The 17,556-nt window shown below is 42.6% G+C and overlaps 1 protein-coding gene across 2 annotated transcripts in view; it reads right to left on the reverse strand.

The window, feature by feature from the left end:
- Positions 1–3,233: 3,233 nt before the first annotated feature.
- The window catches only part of PALB2 (partner and localizer of BRCA2), a 79,082-nt gene continuing 64,759 nt past the window's right edge, over positions 3,234–17,556 (reverse strand). For both annotated transcript variants that reach the window (XM_053694705.1, XM_053694704.1), the window contains exon 14: positions 3,234–5,244. In XM_053694705.1, the coding sequence (XP_053550680.1) occupies positions 4,998–5,244 (247 nt within the window). In that variant the 3' untranslated portion in view covers positions 3,234–4,997. The remainder of the gene's footprint in view (positions 5,245–17,556) is intronic.

The following is a 17,556-nucleotide window of genomic DNA, read 5'->3' on the forward strand; positions in this document are numbered from 1 at the left end:
GTACAATGACTGGAAGAACGCAGCATGCAGGGCTGCTATACAGCTGTACAATGGCTGGAAGAACGCAGCATGCAGGGCTGCTATACAGCTGTACAATGGCTGGAAGAACGCAGAATGCAGGGCTGCTATACAGCTGTACAATGGCTGGAAGAACGCAGCATGCAGGGCTGCTATACAGCTGTACAATGGCTGGAAGAATGCAGCATGCAGGGCTGCTATACAATGGCTGGAAGAATGCAGCATGCAGGGCTGCTATACAGCTGTACAATGGCTGGAAGAATGCAGCATGCAGGGCTGCTATACAGCTGTACAATGACTGGAAGAATGCAGCATGCAGGGCTGCTATACAGCTGTACAATGACTGGAAGAACACAGCATGCAGGGCTGCTATACAGCTGTACAATGGGTGGAAGAACGCAGCATGCAGGGCTGCTATACAGCTGTACAATGACTGGAAGAATGCAGCATGCAGGGCTGCTATACAGCTGTACAATGGCTGGAAGAATGCAGCATGCAGGGCTGCTATACAGAACTATTATTGATTCTTTTTTATCCGATTAGTTGATTAATCGAAAAACTAAATCAGCCGAATAATCGATTATGAAAATAACCGTTAGTTGCAGCCCTAGAAATGTCAGTATGCAGGGCTGCTATACAGCTGTACAATGACTGGAAGAACGCAGCATGCAGGGCTGCTATACAGCTGTACAATGGCTGGAAGAACGCAGCATGCAGGGCTGCTATACAATGGCTGGAAGAACGCAGCATGCAGGGCTGCTATACAGCTGTACAATGGCTGGAAGAACGCAGCATGCAGGGCTGCTATACAGCTGTACAATGGCTGGAAGAACGCAGCATGCAGGGCTGCTATACAGCTGTACAATGGCTGGAAGAACGCAGCATGCAGGGCTGCTATACAGCTGTACAATGACTGGAAGAACGCAGCATGCAGGGCTGCTATACAGCTGTACAATGACTGGAAGAACGCAGCATGCAGGGCTGCTATACAGCTGTACAATGACTGGAAGAACGCAGCATGCAGGGCTGCTATACAGCTGTACAATGGCTGGAAGAACGCAGCATGCAGGGCTGCTATACAGCTGTACAATGGCTGGAAGAACGCAGAATGCAGGGCTGCTATACAGCTGTACAATGGCTGGAAGAACGCAGCATGCAGGGCTGCTATACAGCTGTACAATGGCTGGAAGAATGCAGCATGCAGGGCTGCTATACAATGGCTGGAAGAATGCAGCATGCAGGGCTGCTATACAGCTGTACAATGGCTGGAAGAATGCAGCATGCAGGGCTGCTATACAGCTGTACAATGACTGGAAGAATGCAGCATGCAGGGCTGCTATACAGCTGTACAATGACTGGAAGAACACAGCATGCAGGGCTGCTATACAGCTGTACAATGGGTGGAAGAACGCAGCATGCAGGGCTGCTATACAGCTGTACAATGACTGGAAGAATGCAGCATGCAGGGCTGCTATACAGCTGTACAATGGCTGGAAGAATGCAGCATGCAGGGCTGCTATACAGCTGTACAATGGCTGGAGGAATGCAGCATGCAGGGCTGCTATACAGCTGTACAATGACTGGAAGAATGCAGCATGCAGGGCTGCTATACAGCTGTACAATGACTAGAAGAATGCAGCATGCAGGGCTGCTATACAGCTGTACAATGGCTGGAAGAATGCAGCATGCAGGGCTGCTATACAGCTGTAAAATGACTGGAAGAATGCAGCATGCAGGGCTGCTATACAGCTGTACAATGGCTGGGGGAATGCAGCATGCAGGGCTGCTATACAGCTGTACAATGGCTGGAAGAACGCAGCATGCAGGGCTGCTATACAGCTGTAAAATGACTGGAAGAATGCAGCATGCAGGGCTGCTATACAGCTGTACAATGACTGGAAGAATGCAGCATGCAGGGCTGCTATACAGCTGTACAATGACTGGAGGAATGCAGCATGCAGGGCTGCTATACAGCTGTACAATGACTGGAAGAACGCAGCATGCAGGGCTGCTATACAGCTGTACAATGACTGGAAGAATGCAGCATGCAGGGCTGCTATACAGCTGTACAATGACTGGAAGAACGCAGCATGCAGGGCTGCTATACAGCTGTACAATGACTGGAAGAATGCAGCATGCAGGGCTGCTATACAGCTGTACAATGACTGGAAGAATGCAGCTCTTGTATTTATCTCATAGTATAGGAACAGGGACTGTAAGAACCGACCAGGGTTTCCTTGCGTCTTCTACTCATGATGATGGGTTATGATTTTCATATTATTATGCTGGGCAGTGTGAGAGGACCGGATAAACAAGCTGTTCCCTGGGTAGGTATGTTAGATGCTTTGTGTAAAAATAAACAGCCTAACCTTAAAGGGTCGTGAAACCCAAAATGTTTCTTTCATGATTCAGACAGGGCAGCAGTTTTAAGCAACTTTCTAATTTACTTCTAGTATCATTTGTTTAGTTCTCTTGGTATCTTTTGTTGAAAAAGCAGGTATGTAAGCTTTGTCTGAATCACAAAGGAACATTTTGAGTTCAAATCCCTTTAACCTCACCTCCAGTTTGCTGCATCTTCTCACTAGCCCTTATCTCTTGTCTTGGCCATGACCTTCTCCATCTCTGCCAACCTAAGGAGACTTCAAACAAGATGGAGAGGTCCAGAACCGAGAGGACTGTGAGCACCTCCAATTCCGCTAGTCTCCTCAGAAGTCCCAGAAGGGCTGCTGGGCGTGCTCTCAGGTGCAAATATTAATGTCTCCAAACGAGATTAGCATGTGTTTTTATATTCATCTCAACTTAAAGGGAGAGTTTAGTCTAATAGAAACTTTCATGATTCAGATAGAAAGTAGCTTAAAATTGCATGCTCTAATTTACTCCTATTATCAATTTTTCTTCGCTCTCTTGGTATCTTTATTTGAAAAAGCAAGAATGTAAGCTTAGGAGCCAGCCACCAATCTGCAAGCTCCACACAGGTGCTGAACCAAAAATGGGCTGACTCCTAAGCTTACATTCTTGATTTTTCAAATAAATATACCAAGAGCCCAAAGAAAAATTAATAATTGGAGTAAATTAGAAAGTTGTTTAAAATTGCTGCTCTATTTGAATCATGAAAGTTTCATTTTGACTTTACTAAACCTTTAACTCTAAACCAAAACCTGTAACTTTTTATATTCTGTTCAGACACAACAGCGGTTAAAAAACGGAAACATTGATCAACGGTCTTCAGCATTTAATAAAAATTTAAATGAAAAGAACCCAAATCTTTAGTAGATTTTAATACAGTTATTTACAGGAAAAACAAATTGTATTTACAACCATGGTACAAACATGTAAACAAATAAAATGGTAATACATTGAATAATATTAAGGCTATAAGCATCTTGCTCATTACAGCAGTGGTATCTCTATATATCTACAGAGACTATATAGTAACTATAGAAACTATGTATCTACAAGTACAGTAGTGGTATCTCTATATATCTACAGGGACTATATAGTATCTATGTATCTACAAGTACAGTAGTGGTATCTCTATATATCTACAGGGACTATATAGTATCTATGTATCTACAAGTATAGTAGTGGTATCTCTATATATCTACAGAGACTATATAGTATCTATAGTAACTATGTATCTACAAGTACAGTAGTGGTATCTCTATATATCTACAGAGACTATATAGTATCTATAGTAACTATGTATCTACAAGTACAGTAGTGGTATCTCTATATATCTACAGAGACTATATAGTATCTATAGTAACTATGTTTCTACAAGTATGCTCAGTTGCAGGAATATACTGCAGAATAAATGTTGAGTCTAATTATTTAAGGCAATGAACGGTAAGAAAAAAAGGGATAATGAGAAGTAAAACGTCTTTCTGAAAAATGTTCATATTTTCCTTATAATGCTATTAAAATTTCAATTCAAGTATAATTATTGTCTGTAGCTGCAGCATTATGACAGAAGTTGAGGCCATGTCTATGAAAAACAACTCATGTTAATGAAGACGTTGACAAAGTTATTTTAGAATGAAGGAGAAAGCTAGGGGGGGGGGAGCAATAAAACCAGGCAGAAATGATCCAGAGAATGTCGTATGTAACAGTGCTGTACAAAGTTTATTTAAAAAAAAAAAAAAAAAACTTAAAAGGGATAGTAAAGTAAAATTCAAACATTCATGATTTAGACAGAACATGCAATTTTACACAACTTTCCAATGCACTTTTGTCATATAATTTGCTTCATTCACCGTGTGGAAATGCATACCTAGGTAGGTTATGAAACAGCAATGTAATACTAGGATCTACTTGCTGATTGGTGGCTGCATATATATGTCTGTTGTCATTGGCTCACCAGATGTGCTTAGCTAGCTTCCAGTAGTGTATTACTGATCCTTCAACAAAGGATACCAAGAGAATAAAGCAATTTTGATAGTAGAAGTAAATTTGAAAAGTTGTTTAAAATGTTATGCTTTATCTTAATTATGAAAGAAACATGTTGGGTTTCATGTCCCTTTAAGTAAAAGGTGAGGGGGCAGAAAAACATTCTCTGAAATGTAATTCTCTAAATTCTAAAAGGAATTCTAATACAAAATTGATGTGCTTTAAATTTTTGCATTGATGATCCTCGCTTACTTTTGGAGCGGTTAAACACATAGAAAAACTGTGCCTAAGAGCCACAAGAATTGCAGCTCCTGAGCATAAAACAAGCGGATAGCCATTATGAGCAATTAAATGCACATAGCTGCCTATCAACAGCGGTTCAACGTTTGTGGCTGCTAAGTGGGACTTTATCTATGTGTTAAACCACACGTAGGGCTGTTAATCTCCTTTAATGCAAACATTTCTTTCTCTAATGATTTAGAGGATGCAGTTTTTGCATTAGAATCTCCCTTTAAGCCCAGTTATAAAGAAGACATTGCAGTCACAAGTGCTGTGCAACTATAAACATAAAATTCCCTGCAGTTGTACGTAGATTAAAGGTTCCATGTCCTCATCTTTTCTAAAGCCGACCCAGAGTGTCTATATACACAGACAGCCCCATCTTTCTGTCCAGCCAGTAGATATGAAGGATTCTGGGCCCATCTCACTAAGCACCAGCGCATATCAGGGCTTGGAGGGAGCACCGTGCAGCACAGACTTTGCGACAGATCCCACAGTGCAATGCTTCCACAGGACAGTACTGCAGCTGCGCTGTGATTTTTAACATCACCTTCCAGATACCTAAATATAAATAAAAAGAAAAGTAAAATAATAATGTATAAAACATATGAATGAGTAAAAATACAAATATAAAAGAACGACTTGAGCAGATACTTGCTATTTTCACAGAAATTATTTCCAAAAAAAATAATTTATACTTTAGGAGTGACCTTTCAAGTTTGTCTATTTAAATATGCCATTCCACTAACTACCTTTTATCATGCACAGCCTTACATTAGTGTTATGAGGAACTTTAAGGGCACAGTCTACTTGAAAATTGATATTGTTTAAAAAGATAGATAATCCCTTTATTACCCATTCCCCAGTTTTGCATAACTAACACTGTTATATTAATATACGTTTTACCTCTGTGATTACCTTGTATCTAAGCCTCTGCAGACTGCTTCTTATCTCAGTACTTTATACAAACTTGCATTTTAGCAAATTAGTGCTGGTCCCTGCATAACTCCACAGGAGTAAGCACAATGTTATCTATATGACACACATGAACTAGCGCTGTCTGGCTGTAAAAAGCTCATAAAAAGCACTTAGATAAAAGAGCTTAGAAACAGGCAGAGGTTTAGAGGTTAAAAAGTATATTTACATAACAATCGGCTAGATTACGAGTTGTGCGTTAGGTTTAAAAAGCAGCGTTAAGAGGTCCTAACGCTGCTTTTTAACGCCCGCTGGTATTACGAGTCTTGCAGGTACAGGTGTACCGCTCACTTTTTTGGCCAGACTTGGAAATACCGCAAATCCACTTACGTAAATTGCGTATCCTCTTTTTTCAATGGGACTTGCATAGCGCCGGTATTACGAGTCTGCCAAAAAGTGAGCGGTAGACCCTCTCCTGTCAAGACTGGTACCGCATTTAAAAGTCAGTAGTTAAGAGTTTTACACTACAACACCGTAGGATAAAACTCTTAACTAAAGTGCTAAAAAGTACACTAACACCCATAAACTACCTATTAACCCCTAAACCGAGGCCCTCCCGCATCGCAAACACTAAAATACATTTTTTAACCCCTAATCTGCCGAACCGGACATCGCCGCCGCTATAATAAACATATTAACCCCTAAACTGCCGCACTCCCGCCTCGCAAACATTAGTTAAATATTATTAACCCCTAATTTGCCGTCCCTAACATCGCAGACACCTACCTACATTTATTAACCCCTAATCTGCCGACCCCAACGTTGCCGCCACTATACTTAAGTTATTAACCCCTAAATCCAAGTCTAACCCTAAACCTAACACCCCCTAACTTAAATATAATTAAAATAAATCTAATTAAAAATTCCTATCATTAACTAAATAATTTCTATTTAAAACTAAATACTTACCTATAAAATAAACCATAAGCTAGCTACAATATAACTAATAGTTACATTGTATCTAGCTTAGGATTTATTTTTATTTTACAGGCAAGTTTGTATTTATTTTAACTAGGTAGAATAGTTATTAAATAGTTATTAACTAGTTAATAACTACCTAGCTAAAATAAATACAAAGTTACCTGTAAAATAAAACCTAACCTAATTACACCTAACACTACACTATAATTAAATTATTTCCCTAAATGAAATACAATTAAATACAATTAAATAAAATTATCTAAAGTACAAAAAAACAAAACACTAAATTACAGAAAATAATAAACAAATTACAAGATTTTTAAACTAATAACACCTAATCTAATCCCCCTAACAAAATAAAAAAGCCCCCCCAAAATAAAAAAAGCCCTACCCTACACTAAATTACAAATAGCCCTTAAAAGGGCCTTTTGCGGGGCATTGCCCCAAAGTAATCAGCTCTTTTACCTGTAAAAAAAAAATTCAAATCCCCCCCCAACATTAAAACCCACCACCCACACAACCAACCCTACTCTAAAACCCACCCAATATCCCCTTAAAAAACCCTAACACTAACCCCTTGAAGATCACCTTACCGGGAGAAGTCTTCATCCAACTGGCCTGAAGTCCTCAACGAAGCCGGGATAAGTCTTCATCCAAGCCGGGCGAAGTGGTCCTCTAGACGGGCAGAAGTCTTCATCCAGACGGCATCTTCTATCTTCATCCATCCGGCGCCGAGCGGGTCCATCTTCAAGACATCCGACGCGGAGCATCCTCTTCATCCGACGGCTAAGACTGAATGAAGGTTCCTTTAAATGATGTCATCCAAGATGGCGTCCCTTCAATTTCCGATTGGCTGATAGAATTCTATCAGCCAATCGGAATTAAGGTAGAAAAAAATCCTATTGGCTCATGCAATCAGCCAATAGGATTGAGCTCGCATTCTATTGGCTGATTGGAACAGCCAATAGAATGCCAGCTCAATCCTATTGGCTGATTGCATCAGCCAATAGGATTTTTTTCTACCTTAATTCTGATTGGCTGATAGAATTCTATCAGCCAATCGGAATTGAAGGGACGCCATCTTGGATGACGTTATTTAAAAGAACCTTCATTAGGCAGATTAGGGGTTAATAATATTTAACTAATGTTTGCAAGGCGGGAGTGTGGCGGTTTAGGGGTTAATATGTTTATTATAGTGGCAGCTACGTTGGGGACGGCAGATTAGGGGTTAATAAGTGTAGGTAGGTGGCGGCGACATTGGGGGCGGCAGAGTAGGAGTTAATAAATATAATGTAGGGTTCAGCGATGTTGGGGGCAGCAGATTAGGGGTTCATAAGTATAATGTACGTGGCGGCGGTTAATACGTGTAAGATTAGGGGTGTTTAGACTCGGGGTTCATGTTAGGGTGTTAGGTGTAGACATAAAATGTATTTCCCCATAGGAATCAATGGGGCTGTGTTAAGGAGTTTTACACTGCTTTTTTGCAGGTGTTAAACTTTTTTTCAGCCAGCTCTCCCCGTTGATTCCTATGGGGAAATCATGCACAAGCACGTTACACCAGCTCACCGCTAACGTAAGCAGCGCTGGTATTGGAGTGCGGTAATAAGCAACATTTTTGCTCAACGCTCACTTCTTGTCTGGTTTGTAAAAACTCTTAATACCAGCGCTGTCTGTAAGTGAGCGGTGAGCATAAACTGCTTGTTAGCACCACACAGCTTCGAACGCAAAACTCGTAATCTAGGTGAATATTTGTTGTGCAAAGCTGGAGAATGGGTAGTAAAGGCATTATCTTTTTAACAATAAAAAAAAATCAAGTAGGCCGTCCCTTTAATTCTGTTACACATGGAAAGATTAATTGGACAGTCCACACCAGAATTTGTATTGTTTAACAAGGTAGAAAAATTCCTTTATTACCCATTCCCCAGTTTTGCATAACCAAAACCAACACAGTTATATTAATATAATTTTTACCTTTGTGATTACCTTGTATCTAAGCCACTGCAAACTGCCCCCTTATTTCAGTTCTTTTGACAGACATCCATTTTAGCCAATCAGAGCTGGCTCACCTGAACTCCACGTTTGTGAGCACAGTGTTATCTATATGACACACATGAACTAACACCCTCTAGTGGTGAAAAACTGTCAAAATGCCCTGAGAGAAGAGGTGGCCTTCAAGGGCTTAGAATTTAGCTTATGAACCTCCTAGGTTTAGCTTTCAACTAAGAATACCAAGAGAACAAAGCAAAATTGATGATAAAAGTCAATTGGAAAATAGTTTAAAATAATATTCTCTATCTGAATCATGAAAGTTTATTTTGGACTAGACTGTCCCTTTAAGTGAATGTAGTAAACTCAAAGTTAATTTATTGTTCCACTGATGCTTTTTTTAACACTGAACAATTGTTATATGAGGTACCTTTATATTGTCCTTGGCTGCATTACAAATGTCACTACTGTTATATTGTACCATGTTCTTATGTAGTTCTTCAGAAAAATGTTGAGGGAAATGAAACAAAAAATTACAGTATATTAAAAAAAAACCTGATAATAAAACACACCCGTCTACTCAAAAATGCGGTCTGGGGACCATGATAATATATTATTATATTGTGGTTCAATATTTATAAACAGGATTTGTCTACATACAGGATTCCATATCTAGATTGGTAAGTTAAAACTGGCAAGCTGGGTTAAATGAATGGAAAAGAGATTTGGACACAAAGGGAGAGATTTGGACACAAAGGGAGACAGATGAAGGAACCATGGGAAAGTGTGATTAGATCTGTGAAGCAAGACTTCCCAGGATAGAATGGTGCAATGATAGGTTGGCACTGATGCTCATAAGCAAGGAGAACGTTCCAGGGGAAGGAAGAGTATCCACAAAGCTGCTTGATAAGCCACGGTTCTAAAGCAGTAGAGAAGAACCTTTAAACTTTCATCTGGAAGCCATAAGATCCACTAAATAATGCCTCAATGCTTAGAGATTTCAGGTAACCCCCAAAACAAAACAGGATGAAGAGATCAGTCCCAGGGATAGAACATTTGATAGCTATGGTGTCCACTGCTGGAATGTGAATTGCTGAAACGTGCAACAGGAAAAACCTGCTGGAGGGAGGGAATAAGGATAACCTTACCTTGAACCTAAAGAAAACAATAACATTGACTTGTTAGGGTACATGTGGTGGCCGCGCATCTATCAATTCTGGATCAATGTCATACAAGAGATTGAGGTGATTCTTCAGATTTTCAGTACCAACTGACCCTTTGATTTGGTTGCTTAACAAAACTCCAAAAATATCCATTAAATATCCCCGCAAAGGAAAACTATTCCAGATATGTAATAATAGTATCAGGTTTTTGAGTGCCAAAAATACGAACAATGCAGGAGGACCTAAACAGAAGGCACCACCACTTGAAAAACCTTTCTCCCAAAAGAAGAGGCAAAATAATCAAATTGGAAGAATTTAGAAAAAATATGCAAAGAGGACCAAGTTGTCACCTTGCAAATGTGCTCCCCAGAATCTTTTTTGAAAGCCCAAGAAGAGGAGACAGCCCTACTGAAATGAGCCGAAATTCTCCTAGGAGGCTGCTATCCAGCAGTCTCATAAGCAAATCAAATCATACTTCTTAACCAGAGGGAAAGAGAAGTAGAAGTGGCCTTCTGACCCTCACGTTTTCCAGAGAAAACAACAAACAGGGCAGAAGAGTGCCAAAAATCTTTAGTAGCTTGTAGGTAAAAATTTAAAGATCACACAACATCCAAGTTATGCAAAAGACGTTCCTTATGAGGAGGATTAGGACAAAAAGAAGGAACTACAATTTCCTGATTAATGTTTCGATATGACACCACCTTAGGGAGAAAACCCAATTTAGTAGGAAGGACCGCCTTTTATCTGCATGAGAGATAAAGGTTACGGAAACTCACACTGCAGAGCTGAAAGCTCAGAAACTCTGTGAGCGGAAGAATATAGCAAGGAGAAATAAAATCTACCAAGATAACAATTTGATATCAACAACATGCATCGGCTCAAACGGAGCCTGCTGCAAAACTAAAGAGCTAGATTAAAACTCCAAGGAGGAGCAACAAGTATAAACACAGGCCTGATTCTGACCAGGGCCTGTACAAACGCTTGAACATCTGGGAAGTCTGCCAGACGTTTGTGCAAAAGGATAGATAATGCAGAAATATGACCCTTCAGAGTACTGACTGAAACCCTTACTCCAGGCCATCCTGAATAAAAGATAAAATATGGGCAATCCGTACCCGGCTCTTGGAGAATCCCTTAGAGTCGCACCAAAAGAGATATTTATGCCATACCTTATGGTAATCTTGGGAGTAACATGTTTGCGAGCCTGAAGCATATTATGAATGACCGCTTTGGAAAAACCATGTCTAGACAGAACTAGGCGTTCAATCTCCAAGCAGTCAGCTTCAGAGAATCCAGGCTTGGGAGAAGGAAAGGACCCTGAATTAGAAGGTCCTTCCTCAGAGGTAACCTCCAAGGTGGAAGAGATGACATCTTCACCAGATCTGCAAACCAGATCCTGCGAGGCCAGGCAGATCTATTAGAATCACAAACACTCTCCCCAGCTTGATAAGAGCAGCTTGATATGAGCAATGACTCGTGGAAAGAGAACAAATGGAGGAAATAGGAATGCTAGCCCGAAAAACCACGGAGCCGCTAGGGCATCTATCAGGGCGGCCTGAGGATCTCTTGATCTTAAACTGTATTTTGGAAGCATGGCGTTCTGACGAAATGCCCTCAGGTCCAACTCCGGAACCCCCTAGATGAGGGTTATCCTGGAGAAACACCTCCGGGTGGAGAGTCCACTCCCCGAAATAAAAGTCTGTCTGCTCAGAAAATCCGCCTCCCAATTGTCCACTCCTGGAATGTGGATGGCACATAAGAGACAATTGTGAGCTTCCGCCCACTGCAGAATGCGAGTCACCTCCTTTATAGCCAAGGAACTCCGAGTTCCTCCCTGGTGGTTGATGTAAGCCACTGAGGTGATGTTGTCCGATCGGAATCTGATAAACCAGACTAAAGATAATTGAGTCCAAGCTATCAAAGACATTCAAAATTGCTCTCAACTCCAAGATGTTTATGGGGAGAGAAGACTCCTCTCCAGTCCACAGGCGCTGAGCTTTTCGAGAGTCACAAACTGCTTCCCAGCCTAATAGGCTGGCTCCAAGCCAGATTTCCTGAGAAATCCACCACAAAGAGAGTCTCTTGTCAGGGAGTCCATATTTATCCTCTGTGATAAGCCTGAATGGTCTCCTTTGCATTGAATGAGCATGCAAAGCTGCAGCGTATGCAAATGGAACCGAGCAAAAGGAATTATGTCCATGGAAGTCAATGTCAGACCAATGCATTGAGCCACTGTTGGATGAATGGCAGACTGGAGAGAAAGGCCAGCAGCAAGAAGATTGGAGTTTTCTGACTTCCGTCAGTAAAATCTTCATGGATAGGGAATCTATGATTGTCCCTAGGAAACACACTCTTGTAGCTGGAACTAGAGAACTGTCTTGCAGATTCACTTTCTACCCTTGGGAACGTAGAAAAGACAACAACATCAAAGATGACGCCTGAATCAATAAGTTGTCTAGATAAGGTGCCACAGCAATTCTCTGGGATCTGATCCCTGCCAATAGAGCTCTGAGAACCTTGGAAAATTCTGGGAGCTGTGGCAAGACCAAATGGAAGTGCAACAAATTGAGAATGTTTGCCCAGAAAAGCAAATCTTACAAAACAATGATGATCCCTGTGAATGTGAACATGTAAATACATGTCCTTTAGGTTAAAGGTCGTCATGGACTGACCTTTCTGAACCAAAGAAAGAATGGAATGAATAGTTTCCATCTTGAAGGACGGAACTCTGAGGAATTTGTTTAGACGCCTAAAGGGACACTAAACTCACATGTTTTCTTTCATGATTCAGATAGAGCTTGCAATTTTAAGCAACTTTCTAATTTACTCCTATTATCGTTTTTTCTTCATTCTCTTGCTATCTTTATTTGAAAAAGAAGGCATCTAAGTTAAGGAGCCAGCATTTGTGGTTCAGAACGCTGGATAGCACTTGTTTATTGGTGCTGTCCAATCAGCAAGGACAACCCAGGTTGTTAACCAAAAATGGGCCGGGATCTAAACTTACATTCTTGCTTTTAAAATAGAGATACCAAGAGAATGAAGAAAATGTGATAATAGGAGTGAATTAGAAAGTTGCTTAAAACTGCATGCTCTATCTAAATCACAAAAGAACAATTTGGGCTCAGTGTCCCTTTTAATTATGCTTACCTGATAATTTTCTTTTCTTCAGATGGAAAGAATCCACAGCTGCATTCATTACTTTTGGGAATTCAGAACCTGGCCACCAGGAGAAGGCAAAGACACCCCAGCCAAAGGCTTAAATACTCATCCCACTTCCCTCATCCCCAAGTCATTCTGCCGAGGAACAAGGAACAGTAGAAGAAAAATCAGGGTGAAAAGGTGCCAGAAGAAAAAAATTACGGCCGCCCCACATAAAAACACGGGCAGGGAGCTGTGGACTCTTTCCATCTGAAGAAAAGTGATCAGGTAAGCATAATTTAAGTTTTTCTTCATAAATGGAAAGAGTCCACAGCTGCATTCATTACTTTTGGGAAAACAATACCCAAGCTAAAGAGGACACTGAATGCAAAAAAACGGGAGGGTACAAGAGGCGGCTCATTCTGAGGGCACCAGGCCTGAAAACCCCTACCCAACAAAATCCCGCTTCGTCCGAAGCAGAGAACAACTTTGAAACAAAGAAAAAGGCCCAGGACACTGACCCACAGATAGTCCACAAGCTTTGGTAGGGACCGCAGGAACTAGACTCCACCGAGTCAACAGCCTCCAAGAGACACTGTCGCCCAGCAGTCGGACTCCAAACAACACACCCCTTACTAAAGAAAGGGAACAAACTGCCGTATTCCTCCACAAAGAAGAAAAGACACGGAAAAAACAAGATTGTACTTGTAAAGCGCAGCTAATCCCCCTTAAGGGAATAAAGGCGCTGCTCATTTTATCAACTTTGAAAGGAGGAAAGGCTGAGTAGACTTTGCCGGGGATCGAAGGTGCAACCCTCGGATTGCTACAGTGTAAAGTAGCCACAGTGCATTAGTATGCTGAGCTAGCTGTCCAGCTAGCATAAGGAACTCCAGAAAAAAAACCTATAAAAAAGGCACAAACACAGAGCAAAAAAACTGAGAAACCGGGTCAGGCTAACAGAGACCCAAACCAGTCTCATAGAAACAAGGGGAGGCAACGCCCAGACCCCAGAAATACAGAAACCACGGGATAAGGCCAGGAGTCTGAAACAGAGAGAGGATCTTCCCCTAACACAGTGCAACCGCACTCTAGAAAGAAACTGAAGACGAAGGTCCACAAGTCGCAAAAACGTAGCTCAGAATACCGAAATATTCAGAAACTAAACCTTGTTTGTCAGTCCTATCTGAGCTTGCTGCACAACATCTGAAGCAAAAACACTGCACGCTGCAGTCATCTAAAAATGACTCTGAAACTTAAATACTTGCAGGGCAAGTAGAAGGCAGCTGAAGATAGGATCCTTCAGATTGCTAAGTATCCAGTAACCAGCGGATAACGTCGCAGGCTATCTATCTAAGAGCCGCCAGTCCTTCCCACAAATCTTGATGGATAAAGGAGAAACTTTAAAGAGGTTTACCGTACCTCGAATGCTCAGAGGACGATATAGCAGAGCAACAGATCTCAGATCCTGCTCCAACACCGGACCAGCCAAAGCGACAGACATGTCCAATAGACAGAGGGGACAGGAGACCCCAACCACAAGCCCCCAGGGAATGGAAAGAAAAAAGGGGGGACTCGCCCACCCCAACAGAGCTCGGGTGCCAACCCATTCCACTCCTCCAAATAAGGCACTCCCAAGGAGAACCCCCTAGGACCTGAAACAGAGAAAAGTGCAATAGATCTGTAGGAAGACCTGTCACAGCTCTCTTATACAGTCTCTACGTAGAGAGATCAATTTCCAACAGGTGGAACGGAGCCCACAAAGCAGCAGATGCTGCCCCTTACAGAAAAAAGCCACCTGATCCAACCTCCTACCCACAGGGCAGGACAATGACCCTCCAGAGAGAGGAAACCCCAGCTCATAAGGAAGACACACTATCCCCTCAAAAGGGAAGGGTACAAATAAGAACAGCATACATGTCCAACAGAGAAAAAACTCCCCATGAAAAGGAGCACACACCGTCCGAAGGACAAGTCAGGCCTTAAAGTTTATAACCAGTACCCAAAAGGTGGATGTGAACTCTGGCCATCCTGCTTGCAAGCCCAATGAGCTAGCCCCTATGTCGCAACATAGGGTCCCTGAAAAAACTGGGTTGTACCGAACCAGTCCACAGGATCATAAGTCTCCAGACATCCAAGAAGGATCCAAGACAAGAACCCTAGACCCGGGACCCAGAATCGTCCTAGAACGAATTACACCATCAGGGAACACAAGATACCCCCTTCTGAAGAAATCAGAGCTCACAGGGAAAGAGAACCGGGAAACCCGGAGAACGGGTACAGGACTCGCTCATAATTCCCAGCCCAAAGGGAAGAGAACATCCTTAGCCGGAGGCCACAAGGTGCTAGGCTGTGACAAAGTCGTGCATTTCTCTAGAGATGAAAGGCCCCAAGGGCAACACTAAGGGAAATGAGAATGAGAACAGAGTCACCCGAAAGAGAGCAGAAAGAAAGGCTAGTCTCCATAATCCTTTCAGATTAACGTTCCAGAGGACCACACCCAAGGGAGAAGAATGCAAAGCATCCCGAACCCAGGCAGAAAAACATCCCCTAAGCAAAAAGCTTGAAAAAGAGACAACACCTCCTATCGCCCTGATATGGAGACGACTAACCCCCAAAGGAAGACAGAGCCTCACAGCCTTCACTTCCTAATTAAGCGGCCAAAACTACCAGAAAAACCGGACCAAGTCCAAAAAGTCTCGACCCAAAGGAAGAGAACCTCTAAAAGGAACAAGCCCTAAAAGGACACTTCCGAAGAGACCATGAAAGGCAAAGCCGTAAGAACAGCGGTATGCAGGACCTAAATCCTCCAAGCCTCCAACCCACAACGGGAAGGAACACTCTAGTTCCCGGAAAAATCAGAAACGACTGAGTATGTCGCCGCGGATCTCAACGGAGTCTCGGCCCACTAGATTTAAAGGCGAATGAGGACTAAACCAATCCCCTATGCCCCTAAGCAACCATGGACCCTCAAGTCCTCTCAGGATGCTAGTTGAAGCTTGTAAAATAAAACACAAATCACATTGTGATCACTAGGTGCCCTCACCGGACCAACCGGACATAAAAGGGCGCCATGTGTCTGAACTAGGCCTCAAAGACAGAAGGATTTGTACCCAGTCAGTACCAGCCTGAAACCAAGGGCCCCAGCACTGTCAAGGCCACATAGAGTCTCCCCCGAGATGGAGGGATAAATAACAGTCAGACAGACTTTTGTAAACAGTGCGACGACAAAATTGCGAGTATCAATTCCAGAGAAGAAAGTTCCCGAAGGAAACATCACACCACAACTTGAGCTTTAGACCAAATAAAAATCATCCTCACCGGATGAAAAGAAGATAAGGCAACCCGTAGGTTATCGCCCAGGAAGAACGGACAGACCCGCAGGACCAGCCCAACAGGGGTCCGAGACTTCCAAGCTCAGAACTGGAAAAGCATAAACAAATAACAAAGACTATAAGGAGATTACTTCATCCCCTTCTGTCTGTACATGCAAGCCAGTCGAAGATTAAGACTGAGAATCCCCAGACCCATTAAGAGTGGGATCCTCCAGCAACGCCAAAAACATTCCTTAGTAGAACACAAAGGCGCGCCAGTCTATAACGAAAGGTGCAACATACCTCCGCCAGGACAAAAGAAGAACACCGGCCCCTGAAGGTTGACCCCCTGAGGCCTCAGGGGCAGTTGCTCCCGGAGGGCTGAACTGAACCAGGCAATCCCACACCTGACGAGCCCCGGTTAACGGAACACGGACAATATCGTAAGCACACTCCTGGGAGGTGCAGATGCGCCAGCGCCAAAGATATGGCCATGTGGAACCGTGTTGTAACCTCCAATGGGAACAGGCCACACTCCATAGAAGGATAAGTAGCGTTTGGGTTACCTGCATGCGTAGTAAGAGTTGGTGGTAGGGAACTCGTCTCGTGGGAAATAGAATCCCCAGAGGCGGATGGCTCAGTGGGCACCTGATTCCCCGATCCCGAGGAACAGAGCACTCTAAAACGGCATTTCGAACATAACTGATGGGCATGTATCACCCAGGCCAATTCATATTCTTCTCAAGAAGTAGAGTCTAAATCAGAGACATCCGTCTCCAAAAAATCAGAATCCTCCATAACTGGGACACTGAATAAAAAATGGACCAATAAGAAAAATCTAAACGGCACCTTACACCCCCAATGGCTGGGGCATTTACCACCTCCAGAGAACCAGACACCAGCGGACCAGGATTTCTCAGTCACCACACGGTCAGGAATGCAGAAATGGAGTCACAAGGTAAACTGTGCAGTCCATGCAAAAGCACGCCCGACTTTAAAGGCCGCGTCACTAGACATAGGCCGTTATGTTCCAAAATAGCCATGAGCCGAAGCAACACTACACAGTAGCAGACAGAATCGTATAACAAACATGATTATAAACCCCCTTGTTCAATAACTCCCCCAGGAGATATTAACCCTTGATTCCTAGATACAAAAAGGAGCCTCACTCTCGGGAAAACAGTTGTAATTACAATACATCCATGATGAAAGTAAAATAAAACGATCTTACCGGAATCTACGCCACAAGCAATCAGCGAAACTCGTCAACGCTGATTGCTTGTGGAGCTGTCGGGATGGTTTCACAGAGAGACTCTCCCTGCATCTCCGGACTCTAACTTTCACCCATGCTCTCACTGAGAGGCTGACAGGACTACTTA

Source organism: Bombina bombina, chromosome 11 (genome assembly GCF_027579735.1).
Source record: "Bombina bombina isolate aBomBom1 chromosome 11, aBomBom1.pri, whole genome shotgun sequence".
NCBI lineage: Eukaryota > Metazoa > Chordata > Amphibia > Anura > Bombinatoridae > Bombina > Bombina bombina.